Source organism: Macrobrachium nipponense, chromosome 26, assembly GCF_015104395.2.
Source record: "Macrobrachium nipponense isolate FS-2020 chromosome 26, ASM1510439v2, whole genome shotgun sequence".
NCBI classification, from domain to species: Eukaryota; Metazoa; Arthropoda; class Malacostraca; order Decapoda; family Palaemonidae; genus Macrobrachium; species Macrobrachium nipponense.
In genome coordinates this window covers 60,528,038-60,552,742 of record NC_087215.1, presented here as the reverse complement: position 1 = coordinate 60,552,742, position 24,705 = coordinate 60,528,038, and the positions used below count along the sequence as shown (strand labels likewise).

The window sequence follows — 24,705 nt, the reverse complement described above, 5'->3', positions numbered from 1 at the left end:
TCTGGCTCTAGGTCCTCTAAGAGCAAGTCCTCAAAGGAGAGGCCCCGTACTCCGGCGGAGTCACGGTCTCTCCTCCTCCTCCGGAGGTACTCCTGCTGAGTTACCCTTCCACCTCTGCACCGGCTACGGCCTTTGATCCCAACGCCTTCTCCATTGGGATGATGCAGCAGATGGGGGACTTGGTGGGTTCTTTGAGGACCAGCATGGAGCAGATGTTCTCCCAGTTATCCGAAAGGATCTCAACCCAGGAGAACATTATATCTGGGTTCAACCAGGCCCCTCAAGCTACTCCTCCGGCACCTGATGTTGGTCTGGTGCAGCTTCCCCCCCATGATTCTCTGCCTCCGTTCTCAATGAACAACCCCTGGAGAGTGGCTTCATACGCCCCTTTCCAGGACGGACTAATCTCCATTCCAAAGTGCGGTACTCGAAGGATTGAAGACTTCGAGTTCTATCGGAGAACCTTCAACCGCCGTCATTGGCTACGCCAGGCTGACGGAGGCAGCCATGACTAGGGAGGATAAGGTCCCGAGGGAGACAGTATTGTACTCCCGGGACCAAGCTCAAAGGGAGTGGCTTAGGTGTTTAGAGGAGATGGACTGCTCGAACACCAGGATTCAGGCGTTCAAGAGTCCCTTTACCATCTTTACGATGGAAGAAGAGGCTCCTCTCTTCTTAACGAAGATCGCCACTGTAACCATCCCAGCTGGCCTAAAAGGGGAACCCTTACCTCAGCTAAGGGAAGCAGATCCCACTTCTCCGTTGCTCCCTTCGCTTGGAGACTTGTGGGAGGATCTGCCTAACACCTTCTCGGCAGGTAAGCTTAAACCGGACTGCGCCATGGACCAGTTCGGCGAGAAGCTGCCTAGACTTCCTGATAGCCTCATTCAAGCTGAGTTTGAGGCCAAGTCTAGACTTGCCAGGTCAATGAATACCATGACAATGACAGAGGTAGCGGCTATTTCATATGCTTCAGAGCCGCTCTTCAAGTTGTTGACCAAGTCACAGACTTATACGGTCCAATCAGACCTGTATGAGTTTGTGACTGCTAGGGTCAATTGCAGAAAACATGTCCTCCAGGAAGCAACTATTCGGCATGAGCCTAATAAGTTGCTTTCATCGAACATCTGGGGGGCAGACCTCTTCCCAGAAGCTATGGTCAAAAGAGGAGTCCAGAATGAGGCAACAAGGCTCAATCAGAGCCTCAAAGATCGTTGGGGCCTCACTGCAAAGAGGCGCCAAGATCAAGCTGCAGCAGGCAAGAAGCTGAAAAAGGCGAAGCGTTACCAGCCTTATCAGAAGAAGCCTCAAAGATTCAATCAAGCTGTGTCAGCTGTGCCGATTGTACAATCAGGCCAGCCTTCTACCTCGAAGACTCCGGCTCAGCCCATTTATGTGATTTCTCCTCAGGCTCAGCCTTCCACCTCCTACGCTGTCTCCTCCGCCTTTAACCAGGTGTTCGAAGGCCAAGCCTTCCAGCACTATGACCGGTTCGGCAGGGGAGGTAGAGCTAGGGGATCCTTTCGTCAGAGAGGATCAGGAAGGTCGCTCAACAGGGGAAAGCACTTCCGTGGAGGCCGCGGAGGTCACTCGACCCAGCAGCAGTGAGATCACCAAGGTAGGAGGGAGGCTGTTTCTCTTCCGGCATCGGTGGGGATTCAGCAAATGGGCACAGAGCATTGTGTCGAAGGGCCTGGGTTGGAGCTGGATTGGAGACCCTCCTCCACCCAGACCTTTCCTTCAACTTCCATCGAAAGAACTGACGGAGTACAGTGTTCCCCCCATATTCGCGTTCTCCGGATTCGTGGACTCACACATTCGCGGATTTTTCTTTGGAATCTATCTAGAAATTATTCGCGGACGGACTCGCCCATTCGCGGAATTTCCGACGAAAATAATCACTAATTAGTGTATTTTGATGTTAATTTTTCTGACTAAATACATTTTTATGATACAAAATGATTTGGACTAATTTTCAAATATTAATTTTGATTAATACTGTATTAGTAAGTTTAATAAGTTTAAATGATATCACATAATAAAAATAATAATTCTCTCTCTCTCTCTCTCTACTACAAAGATGTATGTTTTTTTGTATGATAAATAAATGATTTATTATTTTCAAATATTAATATTAATTTATAAAGCAATAATATCAATTCATTAAAGAAAATACCATAGTGAAATAGTAAGATTTAGCTTATAAATTTAAAAAAACTATGGAAGAACGAAGGAAATCCCAGTCAGATTCTTTCTCTAACTCAAGGTACTAAAACTCAGATATACGTATCAAGTTAAGTGACCGGAGGGGGAAGGAGCTGATTTGTGGCTGCCATCACGTGGGCATGAAATTTCCACCCCCCCCCCCTCTCTCTCTCTCTCTCTCTCTCTCTCTCTTTTACTGAGATGAGAGATTTTTACGGTTTCATATATGCGTAATATGTTTTATTAATATTTTCAAATAATAATAATAATAACTGTAATTACAAAAATCATATGTTGTAAAGATATTTTAAACAAATACTACGATAATCTCTCTCTCTCTCTCTCTCGTCTCTCTCTCTCTCTCTCTCTCTCTCTCTCTCTCTCTCTCTCTCTTCTCTCTTCTTAAAGCGATGTATGAATATAAATTCATTAAAGAAAATACTAAAGTGAATTAGCAAGATTTTAGTTTATAAATAAAAGAATTACGTAAGAAGAATGAAAGAAAATGCTCATTACCCCGCATCTCTCTCTCAGAATTCCAGTAGCAAGCCGAGTTGGCTGGGGTCCAACAACTGTGCTGCCATATCTTACGATAATGTAAACTCTCTCTCTCTCTCTCTTTTACTGAGATGAGAGAATTTCTATGGTACATGTGTATGTTTATTATATTTTTGCATAATTAATAATCAATAGTAATATAACTATATTCAAAAAATTCATATGTGATAGTATTTTAAAGAAGTACAATAATCTATCCACTTCAGTCTTTTAATAAGGACAACCCTCTCTCTCTCTTCTCTCTCTCTCTCTCTCTCTCTCTCTCTCTCTCTCTCTCTGCTATTGCTGTTTTATATATTTCTAATGGTAAAATGTTTCAGATTACTTTAAAATGATATTAATAATACCAATTCAATGGTATATTTGATGTAGGATAATACTTTAAATAGACATTTGGTATTTGTGACTTCACATTTCCATTGTTCCATTGTAAAAAGAAAATGGATGTCTCAAATAGTAACAGTATGAAGAAACGTGCATGACTGAATACTTATGGGGGGACTGAATTATTTTCACATACGTAACTAAGTCATTCAGTACGTACATAGTATGTATTTATGTATAAACATAAAATCTAAGATTTACTTTAAAATAGTATTAATAATATTTCAAAGATTAATATGAACCATAATAGGATATTTTATGTATATTTGATGAAGGAGGTCTTTTAGGGATAGAAGGATGGTCTTTAAGGATACTTTTGGTATTTGCATGTTTAGGATAGGGTTTATGAGCATTTTTAGAGGGGGTTCCAAACATTCGCGGATTTTAAACTATTCGCGGGGGGTCTGGTACACATTCCCCAACCGCGAAATATGGGGGGACACCCCTGTATGCGGAGGAGGAGCTTCCTACCAGAAAGGAGCAATAGCGAGAGTCAACAGATTTAAAGTTTCACGGGTTGCTTGTTCAGCGTACCAAAGAAAGGCTCATTAAAAAGAAGGGTAATCTTAGACTTGTCCCGCTTAAACTTGGCCATTCGCTGCGACAAGTTCAAAATGCTGACCATCTCGCAGGTGCGGACCTTACTTCCCCGTGGGGCTGTCACCACCTCTATCAATCTTACAGACACATACTATCATATCCCTATTGCAAGACACTTTCGCCCTTACCTGGGCTTCAGACTAGGAGACCAGGCATTCTCCTTCAAGGTAGTTCCTTTCGGTCTGAATGTTATGCACCCCAGAGAGTTCACGAAATTAGCAGAAGTAGTCGTTCAACAACTGAGGTCTCAAGGGATAATGGTAGTAGCGTACCTCGACGATTGGTTGATTTGGGCTCCAACAGTCGAGGAATGTCGTCAAGCCACAATGAAAGTCATTCAATTCCTGGAATATCTGGGGTTCCAGATAAACAGGACAAAGTCAAGACTCACTCCGGAGTCCAACTTTCAATGGCTGGGCATTCAATGGAATCTATCCTCCCATACTCTGTCGATTCCATCAGCCAAGAGGAAAGAAATAGCGAAGTCAGTGAAACAATTTCTAAAGTAAAAATATGCTTCAAGGAGAAACCAGGAAAGAATCCTGGGTTCCCTCCAATTTGCCTCAGTGACAAACATCTTGATGAAAGCCAAACTGAAAGACTTAACCAGGATCTGGCGCTCACGAGCAAATGTCAGATCCAGGGACAAGTATCTATCAATACCACAGAATTCTACGGAGAATCATCTGCGCCCTTGGACAAAGTTAAAGAACCTGTCCATATCAGTACCCCTTCAGTTTCCTCCTCCGGGAATCACTATCCACACAGACGCTTCACTAAGCGGCTGGGGAGGATATTCTCAGTTCAAGAAAGTTCAGGGAACATGGTCACCTCAGTTCCGCCAGCTTCACATAAATGTATTGGAAGCAATGGCAGTGTTCTTGACTCTGAAGAGGTTACGTCCGCCAAAGAACTCTCACATAAAGTTAGTTCTGGACAGCGCAGTAGTAGTCCATTGTATAAACAGGGGAGGCTCCAAGTCAAGACACCTGAATCATGTCATGGTAGCCATCTTTTCCCTGGCGGACAAGTTCAGTTGGCACCTCTCTTCCACCCATCTGGCCGGAGTGAGAAACGTCATAGCAGATGCTCTATCCCGTTCAGTTCCTCTGGAATCGGAATGGTCACTGGACAACAGTTCGTTCCAATGGATTCTCCGGAAGGTACCAGGCCTGCAAGTAGATCTGTTTGCATCTCAAACGAACCACAAACTTCCCTGTTATGTGGATCCCAACCTGGACCCTCTGGCCTATGCCACGGACGCCCTGTCCATAGATTGGAACAACTGGGAGAAGATTTATGTCTTTCCTCCGGTGAATCTTCTCCTGAAAGTACTGAACAAACTCAATGACGTTCAAGGGTCAAGTAGCTTTAGTAGCCCCAGACTGGCCGAAGAGCAACTGGTACCCCTTGATTCTGGAATTGGGTCTTCGTCCTCTTCGAATTCCCAATCCCAGGCTCTCCCAGTCAGTACAAATGAAGACTGTGTTCGCTTCCTCAGGAATTCTCAAAACCCTAACTTTATGGACTTCATGAAGTTTGCGGCCAAGAGAGATGCAATATCGATCCAAGAAATATTCTTTTCCTGGAATCAGATAAAAGAGATTCAACTTTAAGGCAGTATGATGCTGCAGTTAAAAAGTTGGCATCCTTCCTGAGAGAAGCAGACATTAAAATCATGACAATCAATTCAGCTATATCCTTTTTCAGATCCTTATTTGAAAAAGGGTTAGCAGCTAGTACCATTACGACAAACAAGTCAGCCTTGAAGAAGATTTTTCAACTGGGTTTTAACATAGACTTAACAGATTCTTACTTTTCGTCTATTCCCAAGGCTTGTGCTAGACTTAGACCTTCAGTAAGGCCTACGTCAGTGTCATGGTTTTTAAATGATGTTCTAAAGCTGGCTTCAGATCAAATACACGACATGTTCATTATAATGCTCTTAAGAAAACATTATTTTTATTAAGCTTGGCTTCAGGAGCTAGAATTTCAGAACTGTCGGCGTTATCCAGAGCATGCGAATCACGTAGAATTTCTTCCTTCAGGAGAAGTTCTGCTTTTCTCGGATCGCAGCTTTTTAGCAAAGAATGAGGATCCTTTGTTGAGGTGGGAACCTTGGAAGGTTATACCCCTTCCTCAAGATCTTTCTCTTTGTCCAGTAACGACCTTACGAGCCTTTCTGTCCAGGACATCCTCATCCTCTTCGGGTCCTCTCTTTAGAAGAGAAAAAGGTGGTACTTTATCAATTAAAGGTATAAGGCAACAGATCCTATACTTTATTAAACAAGCTAACCCTGAATCCTTCCCAAGGTTCATGATGTCAGGGCAGTAGCCACCTCAATTAACTACTTTCAACACATGAATTTTGATGATTTGAAAAAGTATACTGGATGGAAATCGCCGACATTATTTTAAGCGTCACTACTTAAAGTCTTTGGAATCGTTGAAGTTTTCAGCAGTTGCGGTGGGGGTAACATAGTTTCCCCGACTCTGCTTAGTAGTTCAGTTGAAGATCCAGATCTCCTTTCTACCTATCTCAGCCAACAGTTTGTCTATACCTACCTTGTTCATCTACGTCTACCCTTGAGTCTTAGCTGCTCTTGTGATGGTTTAGTGGGTGTCCCTTATTTTTTTTGCTAGGGTCACCCACAATTGATTGTATATACTGATCTTTGTGATGTGGTCCCCTTATTTTTATGCTAGGGTGCCACATCTCCATTTACAATGGTCATTGATTTGTTTATTAAGATCTATGAACTTGTTTAATTTGTTTTTACTTTAAGTTTGTTCATATACATACTTTACTACATTATTGATACTGTTTATTTGTACTTACTTTAAGTGTTTTTGCCTATGATTATCATACACATGTTTTAAGTTCAACATATATCCCATGTAAGCCCTTGTATATATGTTAACTTAAAGTTAATTTTATGTATTGTTCTTTATTCACGCTCTTATGAAACAATTGTGTATGTATAATATATTTTTCTTGCAATTATAGATTTTTAATTAAAATTAAAATTTTAAGTTTTATTGAGACCTTCTTTATTTTCAATCTTGTGCTAATTCTCTGGTACAATTTCGCGCAGCGACACGAACTGAGCCCAGAAAAAGGATTTTGACGTAGGAAAAATCTATTTCTGGGCGATTGGTTCGTGTCGCCCAGCGAAATCCCGCCTCTTCCCAACCCTTCGCTCAAGATTGATTGCTAACTTTAGGATGGCCACCAGAGGCGCGGCAGTCACCTAGCGTGGGTTGGAGTAGTAGTAGTTGCTGCCCCGTTCTGTGGGTCGGCTCTCCTCTTGTGGGGTTTTGTTGTGGGAGATTTCTATTGGCAGAAGTTCGTGGTAGTGGTCTCACTCCGCCAATAGTGTTCATACCGACGCCCTCCTTGAGGGTGAGCGAGTCAGTTATACTGACCTTTTTCTTTATTTTTGTTTATTGTTCCTCTGGTATTTGTTAGATCATTTACCTTAGAAATAATGGATTAAAGGATTTATTTTCGCTGGGCGACACGAACCAATCGCCCAGAAATAGATTTTTCCTACGTCAAAATCCCTTAAGTATCTAAAATCAAAACTGGTAACTCCTGGGAGGTTGCAGGCAGTCCCGAGTTGCAGTTCAATTACGATACTAGTCGTCTCGGTCACAATCCGTAGAGTTAACTACGGTATGCGGCTACACCCCAGACAATTCAACTACTTAACAGAATCATGTCGCGAGGGTTTTATACGTAGTATATCTGTAGGTTTCTGTACAACGACCTCCATCCTAAATTCTTTTCCCTTCGAGGAATGAGAATAAGGATTGGAGATCGACCGCCTTCGTTCTCTAGTCAAGAGAGTGAAGGAGAAGTCTTCCCCAAAGGAAAGCTTCAATGGTGAACAGAATACCGAAGACGATAGTTCAAGCCAAACTGGATGTTCACGTCCGTTCTTCTCTATTCCAGGGTTGGTCGCCTAATGTGAGATTTTCTTCCTTCAGCAGCAGTGCTTCTTCCAAACGCTAGAAATTCCAGGAATTCGAGCATTCAGCGAGGTTCCCGATTATCGTGGTAACAATTATTGGGGATTCTCGTCTAGCCCACTCTGGACCGTGGTTTCGCCTAAGTGTTTGGAGATCATAAAAAACTCGAACACTCTGAGAGTGCTAGAAATTCCGCAGAATTCTAAGCACTCAGCGAAAACCCCCCCCCCCTCCCCCCAAATTCGTTAAACGATCATCGGTTGGTGGTCATCCTGATTCCCGTAGAAATCGAGGATGGGGCAGGATCCTTCCTCAACGACGGGGGCTTACGTCAGGTAAGACCCGAAGGTCCCCCCGGTAACGCAGTCCCCAACGTGGGATCCTACAGAGAACTCTCAGCAGGATCCCTCCCCTTTCCCTCGTAGCCATAAAGAGAGAGGGAATGGGGGAGGAATTGGATACTTGCTCGCCTTCCCAGCGGAACTAGCAGTTGGAGAAGAGAGTAGGAGCAGCCATCACCTTGCGGCGATGGCCTTCCAGAGTCTGGGAAATTATATCGTCAGGAGAAACGTTTTCCCTGAGGAGGGTTATGAACTCGCACTGTAGGTAGGGGTCTGCCGCCACTGTGAACGTCATCTGGGTGGGGCTGATCGATACCTGACAGGAGAGAGCCGATACCGTCCTCTGACGCATGTAAAATTGCCGCTGTCGCAGTAGAGGAGGAGGAAGTAGCCTTTTCGGGCTGACAGACCTCAGCGAGCTGTCCTGTTCGAAGACGAGAGACTTCACATGGTCCAACAGAGTCGGCAAGCTGCAATCGCGGCAGACCCACCGTTGGTTTGGGTTCCTTCTTGGACCCCAAAACGACTCGAGCCGGGATGTGGCTCGGATGGTGGGAGTGGCGATCCTTCCCCGAGGTCGTCGTGCTGACGAATCAGTGCAATAACCTCGGCAAAGTTCCTCTAGATCCCTGGAGTGACTGCATCTTGCGGAGTAGGACCGTCAAGCACCTCGAACAAGAGCATATCCCGAGAACCTCCCCTTCAGGAGGGGGAACAGCGACAGACCCCTCTCAGTCTCCTCCTGCCACTTGCGCGTACGTCCTGGTCGGTCCAAGATCGTGCCTGGTACGTACGGCGTCATGACGGGATCGTGCGGGGCGCGCCCCTCACGATCACTCCGCTGTGCCTCGCTCTTCCTGGTGTAAACCGAGGAAGTTGAAGGCACGGGAGAGGAAGACCTGACGCTCCCCTTCCGCTCGCTGGCAGAACCAGCGGGCTTGGAGGGCTGCAGGCGATCACCACCCCGTGGTGGGGATCGAGCTGCAGGCCTAGTCGAGCCGTTTCCCTGGGGAGAACGGCTGGACCGAGAACAGCGGCCCCGATCTTGTGTGGCAGAGGAGCTGTTGCTGGTTGCCCTACCTGTCCATTCCCTGTGGGAGCGGTGGTCAGGCGACCTGCAGAGACCACTGTCACGGTGAGACCGGTGCTTGTCCTCACAGCGCGTTAAACCGCTGGCGCCAGCCATCGGGGGGACCTTTCTAGCCTTAGCCCGTGGCCGGTCAGAGACCATCACGTCAACCTGGGTAGCCGGCTGGTCGCTGCGCGAGCAAGAGCTGGCCTGGTGAGAGTCGCCTGAGCGGCTCTCACCAGCCTTCCGCTCCGTGCCGTGAACCTGGCACCGAGCGAGCTCTGGCGTCTGGTTCTTGGCTGCGCGGCCACCGGCAGGTGACCGTACACTCGGTACCTCTCGCGAACGAGAGGCCGAGACGGAACCTGGTTGTAGCGGCAGAGCCCCTGACACGAGGCGAGGAAGTACCGGTGTTGGCCGGTACCCCTCTGGTCCCCGTAGTCTTCTTCCTTGCGGAAGAAGAGACGGGTCCCACTCCCGAAGGAGCAGGAGGACCAGTGGAAGAACCCCCCGTCCCACCGGAGTGGGACGGGCCCTGAGAAGCTCCCGAGGGAGACTTCTTAGGAGGGGAGGAGGCAGCCTTCTTCCTCCTTGGCTGTGAAGCCTTGGAAGTCGAAGGGGAAGAGGCGGCAGCCGACGACGACGACGACACCTTCCTCCTCTTCCTCTTCTTCTTCATCAGCTTCCTCAAGACAGACGTTAAGTCCGCCATCCAGGGCGGAGCCGGGGCTGCTGTTGCCGAAGCAACAGGGCCCGGACGCACCTGTCCCGACAGACCAACGTCTGGGGCAGCAACACCACGAGCAGGGACGACGTCAGCAGGTGCGGACATCTCAGGAACAGCAGGAACAGCAGGAACGGTAGGAACAGCCAGCACAGCATCGGCAGGTACAGCAGGCGGCACAGGTAGCACAGGAGGCGGGGCAACAGCCAGCGACATCCTGGGTACTGGCGGCAGGTCCAGGGGCGAGTTCTTAGGGCAGCGAAAGTCTGGTCGCGGCAGCACGGCAAATCTGGGCGTCGGCAGCACGACACTCCTCGGTACGGCGATCGGACCCTGCACAGCGGCTGTAGGCGACACTGACACCACGTGAGGCAAATATACCAGGTGAGGAGGGGCGGCATACCCTGGCCAGATGATGGAGAAGCCCCTGGACACTAGGCACGCCCTGCAGACCCAAAGACGCCCACACCTGACCAAGGTCATCCCTCGTGGCAGAAGCACCTGCGGAAGCAACAGTCGGGTGATTAGGAGGGGTTTCCCCTCGCGTGCGCGGGGGGGGGGGGGGGGAGGGAGATCCCCACCCCGAGCGAACGGAAGACCCCACGAATCACACTATGTAAGTCCGGGGCCAACGAGCCCCTCCTCCACACTAGACAGATCGGGCGAGGAGAAAGGACCCGGATAACACCCCCCCCCCCCCCCCCCCCCAAAACAGGGGAAGCTGCCCATCCGTGGGAGAGAGCAGGGGGGTGGGGCAGTGGAAAGAAGAAGACGAATGAATCGGATACCAAGGGAGCAGGGTAGGCGCTAGGAGAAGCCTTCCGACCCCGTATTCCTGGCAGGCCTTCGCTTCCCCTAACCCGGGCCTTACAGCACCCAAACTACAGACACACAGCACGGCCGGAGCATCGTGCCCTCGGGGCACCGAGCGCCCTCCTCCACACTCGACAGATCGGGCGAGGAGAAGGACCCAGATAACAACCCCCCCCCCAAACAGGGGAAGGTGCCATCCGTGGGAGCTGAGCAGGGGGGTGGGGCAGGAAAGAAGACGAAGAATCGGATACCAAGGGAGCAAGGGAGTCGCGGGAGAGCTTTCCGACGACTTCTTGGCAGGCCTTCGCTTCCCCTACCCCGGCACAGCACCCATAACTAATACACAGCACGGCCCGAGAGCATCGTGCCCTCGGCACCGAGCGCAAGGGCATAAGGATCAATTCCCGGGTATGTGGGGAATCTTGATCCGTAATGAATATTGATGCAATCAATAATAATAATATATGAAAATGAAAAAGAATCCTGCATTTACGATTTCACTTTCACACAAAAAGGGCTCGGGCCGAGAGCATTCGCGCCCTCGGCACCAAGGGCAAGTAAGGATCAATTCCCGGTATGAGCGAAATATTGATCCATAATGAAATAAATTGATGCAATCAAAATAATATATGAAAATGAAAAAGAATACTGCACTTGCGATATCACTTTCAGACAAAATAAAAGGTTAAGGATCAATTCCCGGTTATGAGCGGAAATATTGATCCATAATGAGAATTGATGCAATAAAAAAAAATATGAAAATGAAAAAGAATACTGCACTTGCAATTTCACTTTCAGACAAAATAAAAGGTTAAGGATCAATTCCCAGTTATGAGCGGAAATATTGATCCATAATGAAAAGTGATGCAATCAAAATAATATATGAAAATGAAAAAGAATACTGCACTTGCGAATTCACTTTCACACAAAATAAAGGGCTCGTGCCGAGAGCATTCACGCCCTCGGCACCGAGCGCACAGGGCAAAAAAATATAAATGAAAAATGAAAAAGAGAGCTGCATTTACAATTTTCCCTTTCACCCAAAAATACACGGCTCGGCGCGAGCGTGCTCCCACCCTCGGCACCGAGCACAAAGGACCAGGGATCGATCTCAAGAAAACTCTCAATTTTCCACATTTACGCCCCTCAACCCCGGGCACAGTCGTCGGGTAATAGGAGGCGCGAGATCACATCGATCCTTGATCCATAATCATAAATAAACAAAGTGTATATGAAAAATGAATATGCGTACTTACAGTTCACTTTTACACACACACAAATAGTAAGAGAAAACACAAATATCCTGAAAGCACACGATGATGAAGCGGGCAGAGAGCGATGAAGAGCACATCTACACACCAGCAGGCCGAAAGCAAAAGTTATTCTTCACCTCGCAGTTGCACGGCACGCGCACTGTCGGACAAGCAGTTAACTACCGAACCCCTTATTCGAAAGCTTACGACCTATCCAGCTGCCGCTAGTAACCTTCCTATTGTAAAAGGACCGAAAGGTTTGTATCCCGTGTCGGAACAATAATGATATAGTATTTCAAATAATCTTGTAAATATTGGAATTTACATGAATACATGACCTTTGTGCTGTTGTAATTTACAAATTGTTAAAATCTCAAGTCCCTGTCTCTATAATCAATAACAAGTTATGAAAAAATACTTAAAATCTTTGGGAGTAAGCTTTAATTACCGGCTTTTCCGAGTCACTGTACAGTATAGAAGGAATGAGAGCCTTCAGCTCTGGGAAATTCTCGTAGAAGGCACGAGTGTCATCATCCTCCCACAGCACAGCAGTACTTCCTTCAGTCATTTCACCTCCTTCGCCCAGTCCAATGTCACAGAAGCCTATATCGTCACTTGTATTCTCTGCAAGATGACGAAATAGTAAGGAAAAACAGAAAAATAATAATACTATAGCATCAGGGTGCCATTGAGTTTATGCTGAAGTTTGTCAATCTCATGAATAAGTTTCTTTGTAGCAGCAGGTCAATTATATAACAGCAGTCCAGTAGTACTCTCTACCGTTTACTGCAAGACTCATTTGTCAGCTTGGGGTATAAATATAGCACCTTTGTACCCCTGGTTTCACTCGCCTTTAAGTGGAGAGTACTACTGAAACGTTTTGAGAAAGTAAATAAACTTTGGACAGCTGCTATATAATTTACCAGGTGCTACAAAGAAACTCATTCGTGAAATTGAGAAACTTCAGTACAAACTCAACAGCATTCAGACAGCCATTCTTTGTAATAAAGAATAATAATAATATTTGTTAGATATTCTTCAAGAATTTAGCATAGAAGTGACTAAGGAAACATCTGTCTACAAAGCTTGAAACTAAACCACCAACAGGGTTTACTGGTCTGGATGAAACTTACCAAATGAATAAAGACAAATTAACCATCTAGTAGTTAAGTTTACAATAAAAAACATTTAAACTAGAAATGCTGAGATTTTCAGCAACATCAAAATGATATTGTTATTGTACAATAAAGTTTCATACATACTTACCTGGCAGATATATACTTAGCTATAGACTCCGTCGTCCCCGATAGAAATTCGAATTTCGCGGCACACGCTACAGGTAGGTAGGTCAGGTGATCTACCGGCCTGCCGCTGGGTGGCAGGAATAGGAACTATTACCTTCTAAGGACAGATTTTTTCTCTTCCACCTGTCTCCTGAGGGGAGGCTGGGTGGGCCATTCAATCGTATATATCTGCCAGGTAAGTATGTATGAAACTTTATTGTACAATAACAATATCATTTTCATACATTCAACTTCCCTGTCAGATATATACTTAGCTGATTGGCACCTTTGGCGGTGGGTAAGAGACAGCTAATTACTGATTAGACAGGTAAACAACATACGTTGTAGGTAATAGATAAATAAAACCTTGGTTCCTATGTGTTTAGACGAAGGGTTGACTTCCTAGCTATTGCTAGGTGTCTGCTTCGTCTCAAGAGCCTCAGCGAGGATGTGACCTATGGCTAAGAGTTCTTGTAGATCTGTCAATGGGGTCTTATCCACTTACTCGACAGAATCTAATGGTCATTTGTCAATGGGGTCTCATCCACTTACATGACAATACACCTATGCCTAGGGGCATAATTAAGGAGCACAACACCGATCCCGATCACCTGATCCTAACATGAGGGTTTGTGCTTAGTTTGAAAAGAGCTATCCCCAAACTCCTTTCAAACAAACCAAAAAAAAAAAAAAAAACACTATGTTAACATAAAAATTAACTCACTTAGTTAAGGATTAGTGTCGGCTCCCTATCCCAGCAACGTATCCGTAGACACGTAAAACCAAGAGAGAAGGATCTCTCGTAGGTCAACTTGACCTCCTTCGTGCAAAGGGAAGTCAACACAGAGTTGCATCTCCCTTAAGTTACAGCTAATATGTCCTTCACGACATATTGTTATGTAACGAACAAGAATTCATAAAAGCTCGCACTTCAAGCGCTTTTAATTCTCAGCTGTTTGAAGAAATCATCAAGTCATTCGTGAAGTGCTTTTAGCGATCACACTTATTTCAAAGAAGACCAGGGCTTCCTTTGAAATGGATCTTTTCTGGATGAAGCCTAGAGCCTGGCTTGCGCCTGGGTGGCGCCTCGAGTCTGGTTGGAGCCTCGAGCCTGGCTGGAGCCTCGAGCCTGGCTGGCGCCTCGCGCCTGCCTGACACTTGGTTGGCCGCCTAGCTCCTGGAAGGCGCATTTTGCCTGACTCATGGCTGGCGCCTCGCGCCTGGAAGTAGCTTCCCGCCTAGCTCCAGACTGGCACTATTTGGCGTCTGGCCCCTGGCTGACTCCTCTCCACTTGCTGGAGCTTCGAGCTTGGTAGAGTCCCGAGGATGTCAGGCGATGCCCACATCAGACACTCTTATCTGTCTGACTTGTTCGCCTCCCGCGCATCTGCGCTAGGTTGGAGGCCCCCTCTTTCTCTTCATCAGACAATGACAGTGTTCCTTGAAACTGTCTGCCTCTGGCGTTTTTTACGCCTGTTTTGGCATTTGACGCCTGGTTGCTGCTACATTGTCCGAAAGTCCTGAAACTCCACAATGGTTTATCAGGAGATTGGAGAAGGGTGGAAGAAATTCTTCCACTTTGAGCTTCTGGCCTCTCCGGCAAGGGAAGGTGATTGTAGTAAACTACATCCATTAGACGATAGGACATCTAACAGTACGAGAGATAAGAGTCTTCCTCCGAGGAGGATCCTTCTTGAATCCTTCCGTTGCTAACAAGATCTCTTCTTACTTGCTGATGAAGTTCCTCGTTGCAGGATCTTCCTATCCTTGTCCGCAGGAAAGGGAAGGGGCTTTGGAAGTCGAAGGAGACTCCGAAGCTGAAATTGGGAGGACTCCTGATTTCTAGCTCTTTACTGTATCTCTCTGAATACCTTCTGGGAAGCATTTCGAACCCTCATCGCATCCCAAAGACTTTGTAGGCAAAAAACGTTTAAACCATCTCTTCTTATGTAGGTGAAAACGTAAGTACCCTGCCTGGGCAACGAAACTTCTATCTGAAATCGTTGAGTCAGGAATAGAGGGTTTTAGTTCTCTTGCCAGACATACTATGCTGGCAAGAACCCATTGCCGAGTCTCCATTAAATCTGATGCGAGATTCCAATGCACAAAAAATTCACCTGTCTTCTTGGTAGTTAAGGGCCAAGAGAAAACAAAGAATTCCCTCATAAAATTTCTCAAAGAAGTTTGATGAGGAGCAGTTCCATCTTGTCGGAACACGGAATCTGAAGCCACAAAAGATCCCATTCGAAGTACATGATATCCTACTCTTGTCGTATTGAGGTGTCGTATTGAGGTATCGTATCAGATCCCGAAGATCTTAATCCTCTGCTATCTCTAATTCTCCTTGTATAGACAGAGTATAGCCTTTTACTGTGCTCTTTGATAGCAGATATATATAAAGTTGATTCTTCCCTCTGAAAAGGAAGAAAAAACCTATATGTGGTTCACAGAGGTATCGGAAGAGGACAGTTTCCTCTTCCATCAAACACGATCTGCAGCAATTCTATGTCCTGGCTATGACTATTGTCATTCACCTTTAAAAATCCTCTCATTCATGTCCACTTCTGGTCAGTCTGCACGAAGACTGACTCAGAGTGGAGAGGTTGTTAAGGTCCATTTGTAATAGATGCTTATAGAATATTCAGACTGTCTTGGAAAAGACTTCCAAAACATGCTGTGAGAAGAACGTGACCTCTGTGAATCCAACCTCTAAGGCCAAAATGAGGCATAAAGTATTATCCTCTCTTTCTTTGACGCCCTTTATCTTAAATTCTGTAAAGCATTTATATTTAGGGGGAAAAAAAACTAAAGTTTATTCCCCTTTCTATAAAATAAAGATGGTGTATATTGCTACTTCTCTTGGTTCAAGGAAAAGGAAGCAGTCTACAGGAAGCCTGTTCGTCTTCTACCTTGCTAAGAGATCTATGAAGAAGACTTTCCGTAGGTTCTCACAACTCTTTGCAATAAATGTTAGACATATGATAACAGTTATTATCGTTGATCGAGAAGGTTCTCACGGACATGCAAAATCTTGCATCGAACCTCTTTTTCCAAATAGGTTCTCTTTGTTAACACGAACAGGAGCGAAAAAAGAGATTCTCAATGCTCTTTGCGATATGAGAGAGTCGTGGAATTGGCCTAAGTGATTAAATGGGTAACGAAATCAGGAACGAATCTTGCCGTTACCGAGCGTGCTGTCTGAGAGGCTACTGGACTCTTATGTTAATAACTCGCTAAAACGAGAAAATATCTTGGATGGTGCTCTTGGCTCATTGCGCCAGGCTGGCGCTTCTGGCGCAATGCGCCAGGTTGGCGCTTCAGACCGGCGCTTTCTTCTAATACTCTTTATGTTATGTGCCAGAACATCTGTGCCTTTATGGTACCCGACATCCTTACACGTTACTTCCGTTCTTAGTAGGAAAAAACTCTTATATACGTAGTATATTCTACTCAGGGAAACCATTTCTGCCACGAAGAGAATGTTTCCCATTCCACTCATCCATCTTCTCTTGAGCAATATCTGATTCTAAAAAGGTTGTGTGCGTTTCTCGAAAGACTTGACCATACCGTAGTCTTAAAGTGAATTCTCTACTACATCCATCTTCTCACTAAGCATGTATTCTAATAAGCCATGCTTTCGTAAGCATGAGAGCAATATATAATATAATGTTCTGCTGTGTTAGAATCCTTTAATAATGTTCCCTACGGTAAACAGCATTGAAAGGTTATAATATCTTTCTTATTGAAAGCTTCTTAGCAAAAGGCAGACAATATTTTATTTATGTTAGCTTAACTATCCCCTCCATTCGAGACTAAGTCCATGATTGTAGGGGGAATATACGGTTAACCATTCGATCCCGTTGGAGAGAGAGATGCAACCGACTGCTAATGACCGAGACCTGGATGGTACTGTATTGGCCTTACGCTTACAATGACAGCCCGGCCGTCTTGCTCGCTGCCTGGCTGCATTCATCGTGAGTTGCCAGTTACTTCATTTAATGAAGGAATATAATAAAATTATTCCCGAGCCTAAGGAAGCTCTCAATAATGCCAATTTAAGCCAAACAACCTTTGTTAAATACCGAAGCTGAGTAGGTATTGTCGTAACAAACTTTTTAAGCGAAGTCCTTACCAGGAAAATCCTGTAAGGATATAGATAATTTCGTAGCGAACCACAAAGGCAACTATGGTATGCGTATATGACTTGTCATTCAGCAGTCGTATGCAGCAAGTCTTCCTTCTACATTCTTTCCTCTCCGATGCGGAGAGAGAATGGAAATTTTGCCCTCTCCGTTCTTTTCGTCAATAAACACGAATTAGCATTAGTCGAAAGAGATCGCAATGAAAACTCTCGGATCGAGAGAATCCCTAAATTTTTATTCTCTTGGAGATAAGGCCGTATTCTACGCCTCTATTATCTGGAAGAGCCTCTAATCAATGAATGAGAGCTCGTACGAACCTTGTCCAATTTGCAAACGATTGCCACTCTTTCTGTAAATGGCTGGTGCATTATTTTAGAAGGAGGAAGATTTTAATATCGTCTTATTAGTAATGAACTAATTTTTTTCAATAAAAAAGGTCGCTAAGGTCTTATAAACTGAGAGACCTGCTCCCTTATTGGCTTCCAATTCCGATCTATCTTCCATTTCCTGTCCATCAAGTTGTTGAGAAGAATGAGCAACCGGAGGAGAGCGCCTCCTTCCGTAAGGTGAAGGGCTTTTAGCAGTACCGATTCTAACCTGACAAGGGCTAAGGCCGCCTGTGCGACATCTTGAGTCCCCGCCAGGAAAAAAAAACCGATCTTGCTCTTGCCATTACTTGCATTAAGACTATCCTGAGAAGGGCGACGGCCGCCTGTGCAACAACTCCCGTCCTTATCAGGAGAAATCCTCGAATGTCTTTCACCTTACGTAGAATCAGGATCTAACTCCAAATACGATGAAGATCCTGGTTTATAGCTTCAGGCGCTTTGCTCCTCGTTTCAGCCGCTTGAGGCTTTCAGGCGCTTTGCGCCTCATCTGAGGCGCTTCAGAAGCCTTGCGCATCGTTTCAGGCGCTCCAGGCGCTTTGCACCTCATTTCAGGCGCCTCAGGCGCTTTTAGCCTTGTTTCAGGCGCTTCAAGCGCTCCAGGCGCTTCAAGCGCTCCAGGCGCTTTTCGCCTCGTTTCAGGCGCTTCAGGCACTCCGAGCCTGTTTTCAGGAGCTTCAGGCGATTTGCGACTCCTTTGAGGAGCCTCCGACGCTTTTTCGCCTCTCTTCAGGCTCTTCAGGCGCTTTGCGCCTCGATTCAGGCTCTTTAGGCGCTTTGAGCCTCATTTCAGGCTCTTTAGGCGCTTTGAGCCTCATTTCAGGCTCTTTAGGCGCTTTGCGCCTCATTTCAGCCTCTTCAGGCGCTTTGCGCCTCGTTCCAGGCTCTTCAGGCGCCTCGAGCCTTGTTTCAGGCGTTTCAGGCGCTTCATGTCCGAGGAGCTAGAAGCTTAAAAATTATATATGTATGTTTAATCATTAACCGAGATCCATAATTCATTCGATCAACATATATTCTTTAATATCTAATTCGTTCTTCTCAGAATAGATATATTTTCATATAAATGTACCGATGAGGAATTTGTTGAAATAACTCTTTCAAACCCCATGGGATAGAGCCTCCGTCTATTTGTACGGGGGACGAAAACAGGATAGGGCAATGCCTCTACCGCAACTGTTATCGAAAGATATCTCTCTGAGGTTCCGATATCTACGACGAGATTATCTTGCATCTTCATTGAATCTGCGCCATTGAAACTTTCTTCTCCTTATCCGTCAACACGATAATAATAAGAGGAACACATTACATTAGGACGCCTTTCCAATGGCGAACATGGCAGTCTGGGACGTTCTACAGAACCTGCCGAGGGGACGCCTGATCGGTGGGGATTCTCTGAAACCCCCCTGCGGTTGTCGACATTCCTTCTCCTCTGGGCTTGTGAGCTTGGAAGAGGTCTAGACCTGGGAGCGAGACAGAGCCGATCAGAGAGCACCCTCCATTGCAATGGGGGAACACTATATTCACTTCTTACCTTTTAAAAGCTTGCATTTGAGCTATCCATTTATCTTCAATTTGCATATATAAATTTGTAGTTTCTGAGGAGTAAGAAGGTGATAAGGATGCAACAACTACTAGTACTGCTAATACTCTAACTGCTCGTTAGCACAAACGCTATTAAAGCTTATAAAGTAAGCGTATCTAGTTATATGCTTTTCTGACTTCCTAAAGTAGGAAATTAGAGTTTAATATTTCCTTAATAAAGTTGTAACCTTTATTACATGTAATAATGAATAAATATTAATAATTCTCTTTATAGCAAACTATGTGAGTGTCTACCGATGATTTCGGTAGTTTCACTTAGTATTTTCTTCGAAATTTCGAAGCGAAATTCATTAAAAAGTTAATAAAAGCGTATGCCGAACCAAAGACCCAGTACTTCCCTGCAAAAGACAGCCCAGAAGATCGATGGCGATGAAACCCGAAAATCAAATCAGGAGGAACCGTAAACGTATGTTTACAGTCCAAACATAGAGAAAAATCTGTCCTTAGAAGGTAATAGTTCCTATTCCTGCCACCCAGCGGCCAGGCCGGTAGATCACCTGACCTACCTACCTGTAGCGTGTGCCGCGAAATTCGAATTTCTATCGGGGACGACGGAGTCTATAGCTAAGTATATATCTGACAGGGAAGTTGAATGTATGAAAATGTGGGAGTGTTGTTTACTAATTATTTATTAACTTACTGTCTTCGGGGAGTTCTGGGATCTCCTCATCAAGCAATTCAGCCATTTGCTGAGCATTAGCAAGGAGCTTCCCAAGTCCAGAGGCCAGGTTTTCGACCAAAGTCAGACGGTCCTGACCCAGCTCTCCTCGTGTCTGTAGCAATCGTCTGTTTTGTTGCTCTACTTGTTGTAGTGCCTGAAATGCAGAGAGCCAGTAGATTTATGACTGAGGATAATTTAAAGCACTTACTGATATTAAAAATAATTATGACTATTAACTCAAAATTTACCATTTTTTACACAATTCTGATTCCTAACAAACCACTGGTTTAAAGGTGATTTTTGTTATGTTTTTACACACTTGTACAGCTTTCACAAAGGCTTTCTTAATGGTTTCAAAGCCTTTCTTTTACATTTTTAGAATCTTGTAAGGCTTACCCTAAGGCTTGTGAATGATGCAAAAAAAAAAGGTGAGCAAGGAAAAGATAAAAAAGTTTGATGACTAAGTAGGACAAGACCAAAGCAAATGTGAAAAGATATTGAAAAAATTTATGTTTAAGTATGTAATTCATTTACATCCCATAACTTTATAAAACTATGAAAACATTAACTCCTATTCAACATTCTTGTTTTAGCCCACCTTTATGTATTTTCTTCTGGTAATATTCACCCTTCATCCTAGTCATTCTTCATGCTGTACCTGCATACACTTTCCATTGCAAAATACAAAAACATACCACCAACTTTACTGAGTCAATGTTTTATGATGATTCACAATTAGGTAAAAACTTACCTTGTGATCATGCAGCAAATGTTTGCTCAGAGATGTATAATAATCTCTTAGTAACTGCCGCACATTCTTCTGCCTTTCCTTTGGTAGGAAGTCACTTTGTGGCACAGTGACCTGTAACAATATAAAATTATCATTTATTATTATGTTCAAAAGATGAACCCTATTCATATGGAACAAGCCCACTACAGGGGCCACTGACTTGAAATCCAAGCTTCAGAAAAATACGGTGTTTATTAGAAAGGTGATAGGAAATACAGAAGGAAGAGATCAGTTATCAGAAATATCATAAAAAATGCAGCTGGCTGGTTAGTTGTATATTTCCAAATGGATCTAACCGCCCAAACCCACTCTTTCCTTCATTCTGCATTTATATTGTTTATGAGAAGTGCGAACGCAGCAGGGTTGGGAAGATGGAACTCAAATGATAAGCTTTAAATAAAGGTTACTCTATGGCGAGTTTGGGTAACTTCAACAAGGCAGTCTTACACTGAGTTTCAAAAAAAAAAAAAAAAAAGTTTGCATTTCGGTATGAGCACACTAAATATCTATGATCCTACTGGCAATATATTATAAATGCTTTCAAGACTTTAATGAACACACAATAAACCAAGTCTTGCAATCTGAAAATTCAAAGCACTTCACTTACTTGGAATTCCTCAGATAAAAGTCTGATCTTGCGCGGCACTAAACCCATGTAATCTTCTCCACAGTGGCGACAAAATGTCAGGAGGACAGAAATGTTTAGATGTTCCTCCTTGTCTGATGTAACTAATGTTGTCAAAACATTACCTGTGGATAAGACAATGATGTTTCAATGTAACCAATGGCTTGGAGAGTTACAACATGAAATATGTACTAATACAAAATCTTATAAAATGGCTTAATAATTTTAATATTTACTGATTGAAAATAAGGCATCCCAACATCCAGGAGTATTGAAAACAATATGAATAAGAAAATCTCAGTGTATTTTTACCACAAACGAGCTGTCAGTTGAAGAGTTAAGCATAAGTCTAATGACCACTTGAGGCTGAAAAAATATATACAACCTAAATCACAATGAATAATTATCAGCAAAGGGAATTACCTACAAAAGCTTATCCTTCAGAATTTTCACAATTTGACCGAACTCCGTGCATAATCTATCACAAGCCAAGGTAATTAATTATTCACTCCTTTTACATGGTAAACTGCAGTCAAGTGTTGAGGTTTTCCATCAGCTTGATGAAAGCAATAGTTTTGTACTTTTGAATGAATATAATGTCACTTTAACAACTGTAACAATGATATAATACAAAATCCAAAATAATATACTATGTATTTCCTAGCTTGAGTAATCCAACTAATGCACAATGTTTAGCTTCCTAAAGAGAAAATAATGGGGCTTGAATTGACAGTCTCAATAACTGCCAATTGTAAGTCTTACCTAAATGAGGCAATCCTTCTTTCGGAGCAAAAATCCCAGCAGTAATAAGTTCTGCATAAAGCCTTAGATCCACTCGCAGTTTACTCATATTAGGAATCTGTGCATTTAGACAATAAAAAAAATCTTTTCAGTTGTATTCTACATAAAATGCTCTTACATTTACCAAGATTAATCTGTACTGTCCAGATTTTTATCCTGCAAAAAATCACAAATAAAATATCAGTAGCACAATGGGTTCCTCTGTTGTAGCTTCAACAAATCTATGTATATCTTTGTATTTCAGTACAAAAATAAAACAGAGAAAAGACAATACTAAAACTGTTAATTCACAAAACTACCAACTTCAAAAACAGTAGCACTCAACTTTAGCTTGTATCCAACCTATGTGTAGAAAATAATATTCACCAACTGTGGGACAAAATGAGACAAGTAGAGTTTTAAGCACCACCTTTTTGTTACTGTATTTTATTCAGAGACCCCCAATGGGCTACATGAAATCTGTTAATTCCAAGGTCTCACAACTGTTCAAAAGAATTATTTCAAAAACTGCTTATAACTGTACTGATCCTAATTGTCATTGCTGAAAGAATATACTAGATAAGCTGTTCTTGAGATCTTTAAAGCAAGTGGAGATTACCGCAACCTAGCAATAAATTGTTAAAAATCGAACATTTTTTTTCACTATTGTACTCTTTACAGTGATTTGCTTAATGTACTAATTTAAATTGGCCATGAATTGTCTAATGTGCAATATGGTTTTAGAAACTTTTGGAAGGATTTAAATTAAATCTTTATCAATAATTATTGCATCTGCAATTATCAGAATGCATATAAGAAGGGTTGAAAATCTAAAGGGAATACCTAGATGCTTTCAGAAAAGCCTGCAAATACTCTGTAAGTGACGTGACATACCTTATCCTCCTTCTTTGGCGACAGGACCTTCTGCCAATTCTCCAGAAGTGTCGGAGCAAAGTCATGGTATCGCTGATGAAGGAGAGAGCATATGTGTACAGCGGTTGCAATGTCCGACATTTTCAGCTTTGCTTCCACCACTGCTTGCGCCACTTCGCTGACATATTTGGTCAAGTTCAAACTCTGCAGGTCCTTTATCAATGAATCATGCTGATTTTCTGTCAGATTTTTCTGGAAAAAAAATCACAAGTATGAATATAAAAATATTGCTCTTTACTTTCAAAAGTTGAAATGACTCACTGAACACAATTCTAGCAAGTAAAGACTAATTTGCTCAAGCTTAAGTATACTTAAAAATACCACACAAAAAATTATAAATGCCATTAAGTTTATGAATTCACAAAAGATTCCCATAAACAACAAATGCGTGAGGCATAATGATGGAGCAAAATAGTACAAAGCCATACATAAAACCTATTGGAATGGAATGGAATAATACAGATTTTAGGGCAAAGACCAAGAGTTGGGACCTATGAGATCATTCAGCACTAAAAGAGAAATTTAGATCTCAGTACTGAAAGGGAAATTCAGAGTAAAAAGTTTTAAAGATGTAAATGGAACAAAACTTCTCAGTTGCACAATGAAACAATTATTAGGAGAGGGTGAAAAGTCAAAACAAAGTCAAAACAATCATGAAGGACTTGGACTCATCAACAGATGTCGACTGATTGCACTGTCACGCATACCATCCAATACGAGAAGTAGTCACAACATGACACCCGCCTTCTGAAGGGTTATGCTGAGAATAACCATACCAATTGTCTATCTTGTTCGTCGACGATGTTGAGAGACAAGATGATGTTTCTCGCAAGGCATGTGCACATCAAACGATAGTCAATTGTCTTCTAGAGACAGAGGTCCCTGTGATAGCAAGACAAGTTTCTCATCACTAGTTGAATCTCAACCAAAGAGAAAAAATACTATATTACTAGTGAATGACTAAGGTGAATGTGGACCTACATCTTCACAGTTGAATTGAGAGAAGTAAACTCTCAAGATTCTGATCATAGAAAAAGTCCCGTCGATGACACCAACCAGTGTTTAACAGAGGACTGAAAAAGCTTATCCACTATTTCATTATTTCATTGCTGCTCAGCGAGAAAGTCGGAGTTTGCAATGAAAGTGAAGAGTCTTTCAGTAATGAAAACACAGGGATTGTACTGCCTGAAGAACTGCTTCTTGTGGGTTGGATCAGGGAGGAAGTTTCTATTTACTTTGGAAGCAGAGCTAGTCTGGCGGGGAACAGGCGAAGTCTTCTTCCGTTATTCATTTACAATTCGGGGTGAACAAAGAATACTTGAACACCTTACGAATTAGGAAATGTATATCAAAGACAGAATTCAAATTGTCTGAAGAAAGTCATTCTGTTACGCAGCAGCTGATGGGTCAGGTGTGATGGAGCAGAAGATAAGGCTACAGACTTCTGTTATACCGTGGGATAAACAGAAAGATGATAACGAATCTAATGAGATATATCTCTGTCTGAAAATTCTCGCAACAGTAAATGTGGTGCAGTAGAGATGAGCATTTTTTATGCGAGAATTCCGACCCAACCAAAGACCT

At 43.6% G+C, this 24,705-nt stretch overlaps 1 protein-coding gene across 2 annotated transcripts in view; it reads right to left on the bottom strand.

The window, feature by feature from the left end:
- Positions 1 to 24,705, bottom strand: part of LOC135200314 (regulator of nonsense transcripts 2-like) — a 305,608-nt gene that overhangs the window by 184,066 nt on the left and 96,837 nt on the right. For both annotated transcript variants that reach the window (XM_064228867.1, XM_064228866.1), the window contains exons 5-10: positions 23,083 to 23,313; positions 22,171 to 22,267; positions 21,391 to 21,533; positions 20,745 to 20,855; positions 19,973 to 20,147; positions 12,368 to 12,543 (exon numbers count right to left, since the gene is read on the bottom strand). In XM_064228867.1, the coding sequence (XP_064084937.1) occupies positions 12,368 to 12,543; positions 19,973 to 20,147; positions 20,745 to 20,855; positions 21,391 to 21,533; positions 22,171 to 22,267; positions 23,083 to 23,313 (933 nt within the window). The remainder of the gene's footprint in view (positions 1 to 12,367; positions 12,544 to 19,972; positions 20,148 to 20,744; positions 20,856 to 21,390; positions 21,534 to 22,170; positions 22,268 to 23,082; positions 23,314 to 24,705) is intronic.